The following is a 10960-nucleotide window of genomic DNA, read 5'->3' on the forward strand; positions in this document are numbered from 1 at the left end:
AAAAGCGTGCACTTTGTTCTTCACCCTTCCCTTTCTTGCCGGTTTTTCTATGTTCTTTTCTTGAGGAAGTTGGGTTGGCCAACATTTAAATTGCAATACCATTGAAATTTGTAGCATCACAGAAAAGAAAAAAAAAAAAAAAACAGTAAAAAGAGCCTCAAGAAGAAACAATTCAGAAAGAAGGAAACACTTTTATGAAACTGATAAAAGTAGGGTCGCATAAACGGTAGTCAAACACAGAGCAGCCGGCCAGTGATTAATCATCAAAATCATCAGGTAAAGCTTTCGATTTCGTTCATCTTATTCTAGAATTGGAACCCAAAATCAGTCCCCTGTTTGCTTCAATTATCACCAACACATTTCAAACCTTTGAGATTTGATTCCAATACCCAATTTTCTGGAAACCGTATGAGTTCAAACTTGTTTGGAAATCGAATGAGAGGTTTATGTGTTGTAATTTAGTTGAGGTTTGATTGAAACTAGAAATCAGCATATCTGCTTGCTTGTTTGCTTACAGAGCTTTCAGTTCTATATGTAACTTGGTGTCGTAAGATTTCTTACCCATAAACTTGCAACCTCAAGCATGATTACATCATGAATCGATGCTCTGTCGTGGCCAACTCCTCTATGCATTCACAACAAGGTTATTGTTGATACTCGATGCATTTATGTTCTTATTGTTGATACAATGAAACAGCTTTCGCATAGCAGCATTGTTAAAGTTAATAATTTTATTCTGTGCAGGATGTCCTTATTCCAGCATATCTGCATTGATGTTGAGAGACAATTCTCGGTTTTAGTCTCATATAGTGTTTCATCCTTTGCAGGTCTGGTTCCAAAGCCCTGATCTTTCTTTATTTCTGCGTTGCTGCTTGCCAAACATAGGTTGCTAGTCCTCCACTGAGACCATTGATTGCTCTTAGGTCTCACTCCCCTGCAGCAGATCCCACATTTGATTCGCTCTATTGTAACAAAGATGGAGCAAGTCTTCACTTACACGGCCTGCCGACAATTGTCTCAGATGTTTGCGGCCATGATCTTTTTTCATGTTTCAGAATACATTTTAGCAGCCAGCATTCACGGGAAAGAAAATGTTACTCTTAAATCTCTTCTGATCAGCACGAACTACCTGGTCGCAATGATCTTTTCCTTGCTGGAGTACGTCATTGAAATCGTTTTGTTCCCTGGTGTGAAGGAGTTTTGGTGGGTCAGCAACTCAGGCCTTGCAATGGTTGTAATAGGGGAAATCATCCGGAAGATGGCAATAATCACAGCTGGTCGGTCATTCACTCATCTGATAAGGACTCGTCCCTCAGAGCATCATGTATTGGTTACGAATGGAATTTATAGAGTTGTTCGTCATCCTAGTTACTGTGGTTTCTTCATCTGGTCAGTGGGCACTCAGATAATGCTTTGTAATCCCATCTCAACAATGGCATTTGCACTGGTAGTTTGGCGCTTCTTTGAACAAAGAATTCCGTATGAAGAGTTCTACTTGAGGCAGTTCTTTGGCTCACAGTATGAGGAATATGGTAGGCGTGTTCCTTCCGGGGTGCCTTTTGTGAAGTGAAGATCTCAGGACTTCTGTGAGCACAGTTGCAATGCTCTTGCCCAGGCATCTAAGCTTCAAGAACAAGAGTAGTGCTTAAGACTCATTTATCCTACTGCAGCTTAGTTGTTGCTTGCCAATCACTTGACTGGTTAAAGGTGCTGGTGACAGTTAAGGCGAGTCTGTTATTGTAACTTAATTACAGTTGCCGAAACTGAAAGGTTAATGAGAAGATCAACATACCAATTTGTTCACAAGGATCTTCCGGAAGAACAAATCTTTATCTGTATTTTTTTTTTCACAACGTACACAAACTGTTTTGGTTTACCTTGAATACATTGAATTCAGAGGATTAAAATTAGTGAACAAGGTCTTTTATGGTGTACGGTTTCTTGAAGATTATGCACTATCCAACCAAGAAATTCAACTACTTTCTAGTGCTGTAAATAACGGTTTTTCCTAGTAAGAATAATGGTTAAATTGTAAATGGACCAAACCAAAAGCCCGGTAGCACATTGAAACGAACTCTTAGCATTAAAAAGAAGGAAAGAAAGAGAAAGTGAGAAACAAAACATAAAAACAGCCAGAAAGGGGAGAGAGGTCTCCTCCGTTGTCCGTCGTTCGTTTTGTTAAGGTGAGAACTGATCTGCTTCCTTCAATCCTTCTACTTTGGTCTGCTTCTCTCTATTTTACATTATTATCTTATAACGTACCGATTACCAATCTTATATTTTTCACTTCTCAACTGCCCTTCGTTTGTTTTTTGTGTGTTTTGATATGAATTTCTTTAGTACTGGGTGGTTGTGATGCATGTTTGTTAGGTCACTTACTCATGCTCGACAAACCCATCAGATTATGTCAAACCAATTCTGGAATCTCAAACCCATCAGTTGTATTCATATTTATTTGCGCCTTTTTGTGAGTTAGAATCTCTAATGTTGCTAGATTTCAATATCAAACAGTTTGTACAATTGTGCTGAAACAAACAAACATCAGCAGCTAATAATGGATTAATGGGTTACAATTTATCAACCCCATCCCATCAGTGTCTCGATTCGCAGCTGGTTTGCTTTTGTCGCTGCCAAACAAACATGAATCTTTTTACTTTTGTTCCATAAGTCACTGTAATTCATACTTGGGGGTTCTTCTGGTAATGGGTACCTTAACTTAATAGTAATCTATATATTTGATTGCTGTTTGGATTTCCATTTATCTAGTCTTTCTGTTACTTACTTACAAAGTAATTTGTATGTCTGAAACACCTGACTTGTGTAGTGTGAAACAGTGAGGCCAGGATATTTTGCAATTAATGATGGCAAATCGTTCCCAGTCCCTTTCAATTAATGTACCATATGGAGGCCCAAGCGTTTCAGGACCAGGCATCGCTGGAGCTCAAGCAAACAAGGATCGGAAAATGGCTTCAGCGGAGCACTTGGTGCTTGACCTAAGTAATCCAGATCTTCGAGAAAATGCGCTACTTGAACTTTCCAAGGTAAACTACATCAAGTTTTGGTTCTACACTTACTATATTAACAATGAAGTGCCAAGTCTGTTTTTATTTTTCAGGATTTTGTTCATCTTTATCAATGTCAATGCTTTCTTTGTTCCATGTTTGTTTATTGTGGTAACTACCAAAAGTAATGGTGGCAGTGTCTGACACAAAACAATGACATGGCCCAGTCCCGACACAGTTACCACTCCGCGTTGAGTCTTTTGAAACAAATATTATGCGTCAGTAGTATTATCTGGCAATAACATATGTCAGTCATCCGAAAAAACAATGACATAAGATTTTGTAAATTACTTGGAATGAAAATTGTTTTACGATAAAGGCATTTGCATATTTTCAACAGATATATGTTTTACGGTTATGATTGCATTAATTTATTTTAAGATATATTCTAGTCAATTATTTTATATGGATTGCATGTCATATCCCTCTTTATTTGTACTCTTGGTTTACCTTCAGTCATATTGCAATTAACATATGCTACATAGGTGTGCTGCCATATAAACTGTGTCTTTGGTTTTTATTTTCTTAGAACAAGGAGTTATTTCAAGATTTGGCTCCTTTCGTGTGGAAATCTTTTGGTACTATTGCTGCACTCATACAGGTAACTTGTGTTTCTTTCTGTTTTTACTTTTAGAAGAGAGATTTTTTTCAAGATTTGGCTCCTTTGTTGTGGAATTCGTTTGGTACTTTAGCTGCAATAATACAGGTATGTCATTTAGTATACTAGTATAGTTATAATTTTTTTTTTCCTCACTCTGTACAAGATTGGAATCTTTGTATAGCTCCATATCCCTTGAGTGAAAATGTCTTGTTTTGAATTTTAACATGGTTACATAGGTCTGCACTAGCTAGAAGCCCAGATCATCCACCCTAGGACACAGCCAGATGCTCAATTTGTCAATGCTTAGGACTAGGGAAATTGGATGGGAAATAACTTGCATGCAAACTGAAAAGAAGAACTCTATAAAAGAATGTGGTCTTGTCTATAGCCACATATATTCCTGTAAGAAGGTCTGTCCTTGCAAACCACTGTGAGGAATAGTTTTGGCAAAATATTATTTTAGTAATACTACTGCTTCTTTTGCATAGTTGTTATTTACTATTTAGTATATGGAAATAGCTGAGATATACCATTTGGAAGCTTTTATGCTTCTGTGCTCTGTATATACCAGCTTGGGAATTAGTGCATAGATGAGTACTTATGCATCTCCTTAATGTGGAATGCATTTATACTTGCAGGAGATAGTTTCAATATACCCTGTTCTATCACCACCTAATCTGACTCCGGCACAATCAAATCGAGTTTGCAATGCTCTTGCTCTTCTTCAGGTCCCATTCTTTCCTGTTGCTATTTGCAAGTTCCTATTTTCTCTTATTATAATTTTTCCTCTAGACTTGCTTTTTTTGTATGTATTCATTGCAATGAGACCATTGAGACACTCATTATGCCTGAAAATGATCACAATGATGAGCTTCTTCTTTTTCTTACCCCCTTTATCAATGGAATTAATTATTGGTTTTCTACTTGAGCAAATTAATGAATTTAAGGAGGTCATATATTAATTGGAATCAAGCAACAGTTATGATCTTTTGATTAGATTGATGATCTGCTAGTAGCATTATTTTCCTGGCAATGGCCGTTGGGCAGTCATAGACCCTAAAGATCGATTTTGCTTTTGTCATATACTGTTCATGACTTCTTGTGACTAACAATGCTCTAATCAAATCTTCTATTTGCTACCAGTGTGTGGCTTCCCACCCGGATACAAGGATGCTGTTCCTCAATGGTAAGTTGGCCTTTGATCTGTTTCAAGTTCTCTTACCTTGTCATGTGGTGGAATATGTATGGCAAGAAACAGGCTGTTATTCATCCCCCCCCCCCAACCACACACACACAAATTAAAGAATGATTATTCCTCTACCTTCTTGAACTTCCTCTTTCCTTAAAATTTTCAGCCTACCAAATAAGCGTCTAATTATGCACATTTTGATTTATTTCTTTATGAAGCATGGATAGAGATGTGTTAGATGCACATATTAGGGAATATCTGCACATAGTATGTAGGTACTCAATCACTGGAATCAAATATAAAACAATATGTTAGTGTATATAGTCTCCATTTTATGGGTGCTTAAATATGCATTTCCGTGATATGTCTTATGCTCAAATAGTTCTGTCTCTGTTTGCTTATTAGTGAAAAGGAAAACTTCTGGCTGGCAGCTTATTGCTAATGCTTGTACACGCATCAACTAACATATTCCTACTATACAATATTATCTTCGTTGCAGCACATATACCTTTGTACTTGTATCCTTTCCTCAATACAACGAGCAAGTCAAGACCATTTGAGTACTTGAGGCTTACAAGTTTAGGTGTCATCGGTGCCTTAGTCAAGGTACTATTTTCTTGGATAACTACTTCATCATTTCCTTAGGCAAACTTTCACCCAGTTCTAGGAATTGATGTTGCATACCAGATGACTGCTTAAGTCTTTAAATGCATGTAACTGTTCTCTAATCTTCTGGTTAAATTTGTACTAAGACGAGAGATGTCATTGCCCTCTGTCCCTCCCTCTTTCATGGAGGCATGTAGAGACGCAGATAATGATACTGATATAGTATTCTGTACTTGTTACTTAGTTTTTGTTCAGAAGCTTCTTATGACTCCCTAACATGTTTTTTATACTTCTTTATTCCGTTCTTCTTGTCAGGTTGATGATACAGAAGTTATTAGTTTCCTTCTGTCAACAGAAATAATTCCATTGTGCCTTCGTACAATGGAAATGGGCAGTGAACTTTCAAAAACAGTTGAGTGCCCTGATTATTTTATGTCAAGTTCTGATTAAGTGTATTAGGCCCCTTTACATTTTACATGGGGCTTGTTTAAAAGTACTTGTTTGACGAATGGTCTTGTTATGGCAGGTTGCCACGTTTATCGTTCAAAAGATTTTGTTGGATGATATGGGCTTGGATTATATTTGTACAACAGCTGAGCGGTTCTTTGCAGTTGGTCGAGTGTTAGGGAACATGGTTGCAGCACTTGCCGAGCAACCCTCATCACGGCTACTGAAACATATAATTCGATGTTATCTTCGATTGTCTGAAAACCCAAGGTATGGACTCTCATTTTCCTGTCTTTTAATTTTTCTCTTGGGGTCGTAAAAAAATTGTTCTTTGTTCTTTTGTTGTGCAGAGCTTGTGATGCTTTAAGAAGTTGCCTTCCAGATATGTTAAGAGATGCTACTTTTAGTACTTTCCTTGTTGTAAGTAATTCCTCTATGCATTCTTCATTTCACTTTCAGAAAGATTAAGAAAAATATCCTGACAGTCATACTCTTCCCCAGGAAGATGCAACAACCAGGAAATGGTTGCAAATGTTGCTCCAAAATGTTGGAGGGAGCCGGATTCCTTCGCTACAAGCTGGGGTTGGATTTGATCACATGATGTTGAATTAAAATTATCTACATCGTTCACACGATGGGGAGGAGTTTATCACATGATGGTGATTTAGATGGTCATTGTTATTTCAAGACTACCAGCGAGCCACCTTGACAGTCTATGCAACAGCATAGACAGTGCCCCGTTCCCTTTGTTTATCCTTCTGTTATTACATAGCATAATTAGCTTCTTGTAACCAAGAATGCCTGGTCTTAGAAACAAGTAATTTGATAATTTCCTGTGTTTATCCTACCGTATCGGGTTTTACCTTGTAATTCAGACTTACCACTGCAGTTGAGTAACAACTGAGATGCATCATCAAAAATTCAAAAGTGGACTGGTACTGCTCTGTACCACCTAAAGAATAGGATCAAAGCACCCCAGTATGCAAATTTTCACACTTCGAATGTCTCAACAATACAATTGTACGACCTCACAGTAGGTTTTATTTTTATTTTTGGTTAAATGCATACAAGAGAACCAAGTTTACAATGTATTTTGGAATACGAGTACATGACTGGATCTCACACTTAGTTATAAACTTGAATATCTGAGCCATGATCAAAGTTGTCCAAATTGCCGACATTTCAATCTTGCTTGATGGAGCATAAAAGATTCAAGTAGTCTTGTGGGCGACCTTACATCGTAAACAATACCAGGATCTACTGCATCCATTGCCTCAGGCTGCATCATATGTATATAATACTGACATGCATTAAGCTGAAATTGCATGGAATCTATCATGATGGTTGCACAAATATTCCTGCTTCTGTCTTGGACCGATCGAAATCATCAAGCTGTTTGCTTGACCAAATCTCGATCAGTTGAGTTGGTTCCCATGCCCACCGGCAGTCGGCTAGGGAGCACACCACTGGGCCTCCCATATCTGCCTCCTCCCAATAGGCCAATACACATAGCTGAGCTAGAAATCTGAACTAACAATAATAGTATATAGAAACTAGAACTTTCCGGGTACGTATTGGTAAGAATTATAAAGTACGTAGCCAGGCAGGCTGAGAGGATTATGTGCATGGAATCGAATCTTTATGTTGGCCCTTTCTGTTTGTGGTTGTTCTGGCTTTAGCTTAGCTAAGACTGAAGACTTGAGATGGAGATCGATTGCACGTCAAGATTAATTGTATAATATAAGATAAATATGGCCCAATTTCCATCATCAGTTTCTTTGATTAGGCTACTCAATGATCGAATTGATGAGTCGATCTGTCAGACGCCAAATGCTGTCAGTCATGGTCCGCAGTAGAAAATTGGAACAACTCCAAATTCATTAGTTTAAAGTAAACGATTTTGGATCCCCATGATGATCGATCATTCATGTACACTCTTACATGTATATCTAGCTCCCTCTCGTGTATAAATTATTAATTAGCTATCACGTACAGACGGTACAGTGGATGCAATGCAGGTCTATTTGAAAAGATGTACGTAGTTCTGTAGAAGGAAAATAGCAACCATTTTCTTTTAAGGGCGGGCATGCAGAGCGCAGTCGACGTCGACCTCTAGCTAGCTTTTCATTCACATGCCCCATATGGCCATATATATGTAGAAAGCAGCTAGCTAGCTAGGGCATATACAGCTATATATACACTAGTTGCTCTTTGTGCTTTAATAATTAATCAAGAAAAGGCAGGCAACGGGGTTTGGTTTCAGGCTTTCAGCTACATCCATCCATCCTATTTCTGCTGATCCCTCATTCCCACCATGCCAAACTCGATCCACTCATCTTTCTTTTCCTCGAGGTTTCTCGTGTGTAATCCCGTCGCTATCATGCGTGCTAGCTCACATTGCTACCACACATTATATATTCGTATTTATATGCGTATATATGTACCATCAATTTATATCTACTGCATGCAAAATATTAGGCTAGGAATTGAAGATTGATCACGCTGAATAATACCTTCGCATATAATGTAGCTCTCACTCTTAATCTGATGGTCCATGGATATATGGAGCAAAAATACTGTACACGTTCCTACGAGTGAGTATAACGTACCATAGAGGAGTCCTGATCCATCTTTCGATCATGGTCACCCACTAGACACTAGCTAGCGACTTAGCACGAGCATGCGTGTTTATAAACTTGCACGTACGAACAATTACTGTGGTTTGGTCCAACCCAGCGGCCGGATTTATGTGACATTACACAGAATTAATTAATATGAAACCATATATCACTAATGTGAGTACACGTACAGTACTTAGCTAGCGCAAATTGAAGTAAACAAGCCTTCAACCATTAACGAGAGAGAGAGAGAGAGAGAGAATTATTAGAGATCGATGATAATTAGTAATTAAGAAGGCCGGCCAGGTTTGTAGCTACGTTAGGGTGAGTGCAGGCATATACGAGTCGAGTGATGCATGCGCGTATTGCAGGCCAGGCTAACATAAACTCAATTCGTCTAATTCGATCGGTATAATCCATCAATCGATCGAAGTAAATTTTGTATGTTCACGTAGAGTCACTAGCTCACTCTCGACCTGTGCATGCCAAACTGCCGATCGAACAATGATCTAGGTCCAGCTAGCTACCGGACCTGAAACTAAACCGTCTCGATGGCGCGCATGAGTACGTTTAATTATTATTAAGAATCACTAAGCAAGTTGGTGTAATCAACATTAATCATATATGTACGTAGTAGGTACGTACGCTAGCTACATCCAATCACTCATGCTGTGCACACGATTCTTTGATCTCTGATGAATTTCTACTTAATTACTATCTAGTTTGCTGAAAGACTAATTAAAACTGAAAATGATTTGGGCGATTAATTAGGTATATATATATATATAAACTGCAAGACTCCTAGTCATATATATGGCATCCGTCATCCGATCACTTATTTAAGAATCTGCCAGCAGCATATATATGCATACACATACATATACAGAACAAAATGCATAGCTACCTTGTTGGTGCGCTGTTAGGTATAAGTGTATAACACTATATATATATATATATATATATATATATATATATATATATATATATATATATACACACACACACACTCGATCGATCTGGCTCTTAGCTCAATTATTCCTAGCCTGCTTGTCATTGAACATTGATCTATAAATATAATAGATCGATCGACTACGGTCAAAGGCTAGACCAGTAAGCAATATGCACACAGTAAATGTACGTACGTGTATATATATGCAGGGTAGCGCTATATATTAATTATAAGAATTCAAACAAATGAGGCACCTTCCTGATGTGTGTGAGAGAGACGAAGAGAGATATTTGTCACACACCTGCGTACAAGTCAATATGTTAATTATCACCCAATCGATTAGTCTTCCACTTGGAGCTACCTCACACCATCCGGCCATCAATTTTGCTGGTAATATGATTTCCGGCGGGAAATGATCATATATTTTCCGGCGATCCATATGATTAATGACAGCACAAGTAATTGAATTGAATGAATAATGTGTGATTAGGGATGGGGATAGAATCGGCCGGGGAGATGGAAGAGGGGACAGTACAAGTGCATCACAGCTTACGCAGCAAACAGAGACAGAGACAGCCTTTTTTCCTTTTTGGACTCCAGAAGTGTTGGCCTGCCCCAATCACATGCTCTCCTCCGCATTTCCACGTTACTTGTACGCCGTCCGATCCCTACCCGCCCTCTTCTCTTTCCCATTCCCATTCCCATTATTCCGCCATTCCTTTCTTTGACCCTTCTCTCGTCTCCCCCAATCTCTTTCAATATACCATTCCTTTTTCTTTTTTTTCGATAACTGCCATTTTTTAATGTTATTATAAACCTAACTAAGTCATTTCTTTTCTGGATAAATACCTGCTCAATTACCTATCACCCCTTTCATTTCTCCAATTAACTACATTGCCCCTCATGGAATTTGGGAGCCTTCTAAAATTATTTTTTGTTAAGTAAAGCTGTAAAGATTATAAAAATAGTATTTAACAATATCAATATATCATTACAAACTGAAACAAAAGCTCGCACTATTTTACGTAGACAACACCGGTGGTTTAATTTTGTTAAGAATATCAATTAAATACTTAGTTAACTCGTGTATGCAACTCTAATTTATTGTAAAATTGACACATTCTTCAATTTATTTACAATGTAACGAGACTCATCTAACTGAAATATGGTGTACACGTACATCACATTGGTCATATTTACAGTAGGTCATTAGTTACTCCATTACTTCTTAGTTGTTTTGTGTTTTTGTTGGCCCTCACCATGTCAATAGTGTTTCTTCCAAGTAAACATCTACTCTTGTTCTCAATTTTGTTAGGTGATAGAGATTAATTTGTTCCCTTTACACTTATATATATTAAGCATAGTTGGTCATTTATGTTCCTGTTTCCCCAAGTACCCATATCAGTTTTACAAATATAAGAGAAAGTGTATATTAATGGCAAGTTTTAGTTGTTGATGATATGAAGTTCGTTGCTTTCTTTGCATGCT

The 10960-nt window shown here is 37.8% G+C and overlaps 2 protein-coding genes across 6 annotated transcripts; both read left to right on the forward strand.

Moving 5' to 3' along the window:
- The first annotated feature begins 199 nt into the window (after positions 1-199).
- LOC126790988 (protein-S-isoprenylcysteine O-methyltransferase A) lies at positions 200-1901 on the forward strand. Of its 4 annotated transcripts, none has more exons than XM_050517375.1 (3): positions 200-270; positions 742-827; positions 924-1901. In XM_050517375.1, the coding sequence occupies exons 2-3, from the start codon at positions 746-748 to the stop codon at positions 1568-1570; spliced, it is 729 nt and encodes a 242-aa protein (XP_050373332.1). In that variant the 5' UTR covers positions 200-270; positions 742-745; the 3' UTR covers positions 1571-1901. The 4 variants fall into 4 exon arrangements, with proteins under 4 accessions (XP_050373332.1, XP_050373334.1, XP_050373331.1 ...); XM_050517374.1 differs by having other exon boundaries at positions 221-643; positions 745-827; XM_050517377.1 differs by lacking the exon at positions 742-827 and having other exon boundaries at positions 211-276; positions 828-1901.
- Positions 1902-2070: 169 nt separating this feature from the next.
- LOC126790246 (uncharacterized) lies at positions 2071-6988 on the forward strand. 2 transcript variants are annotated; one of them, XM_050516412.1, is made up of 10 exons: positions 2071-2183; positions 2825-3041; positions 3592-3663; positions 4302-4391; positions 4807-4849; positions 5352-5458; positions 5774-5869; positions 5985-6175; positions 6256-6325; positions 6407-6988. In XM_050516412.1, exons 2-10 carry the CDS (start codon positions 2859-2861, stop codon positions 6515-6517), a joined length of 963 nt encoding a protein of 320 aa, XP_050372369.1. In that variant the 5' UTR covers positions 2071-2183; positions 2825-2858; the 3' UTR covers positions 6518-6988. The 2 variants fall into 2 exon arrangements, with proteins under 2 accessions (XP_050372369.1, XP_050372370.1); XM_050516413.1 differs by having other exon boundaries at positions 2077-2183; positions 2835-3041.
- The last annotated feature ends 3972 nt before the right edge of the window (positions 6989-10960 follow it).

The sequence above is a fragment of the Argentina anserina genome, chromosome 4, assembly GCF_933775445.1.
Source record: "Argentina anserina chromosome 4, drPotAnse1.1, whole genome shotgun sequence".
Lineage (NCBI taxonomy): Eukaryota > Viridiplantae > Streptophyta > Magnoliopsida > Rosales > Rosaceae > Argentina > Argentina anserina.

Bases quoted from the DNA above. Each gene is read 5' to 3' on its own strand.
- LOC126790246 (XM_050516412.1), top strand. From the start codon at position 2,859: ATGATGGCAAATCGTTCCCAGTCCCTTTCAATTAATGTACCATATGGA. The intron at 4,850-5,351 runs GTAAGTTGGCCT...TCTTCGTTGCAG, and splicing joins AAGGATGCTGTTCCTCAATG to CACATATACCTTTGTACTTG. The intron at 6,176-6,255 runs GTATGGACTCTC...TTTGTTGTGCAG, and splicing joins CGATTGTCTGAAAACCCAAG to AGCTTGTGATGCTTTAAGAA.
- LOC126790988 (XM_050517374.1), top strand. From the start codon at position 603: ATGCTCTGTCGTGGCCAACTCCTCTATGCATTCACAACAAG. The intron at 644-744 runs GTTATTGTTGAT...TATTCTGTGCAG, and splicing joins CTCTATGCATTCACAACAAG to GATGTCCTTATTCCAGCATA. The intron at 828-923 runs GTCTGGTTCCAA...GATTGCTCTTAG, and splicing joins TAGTGTTTCATCCTTTGCAG to GTCTCACTCCCCTGCAGCAG.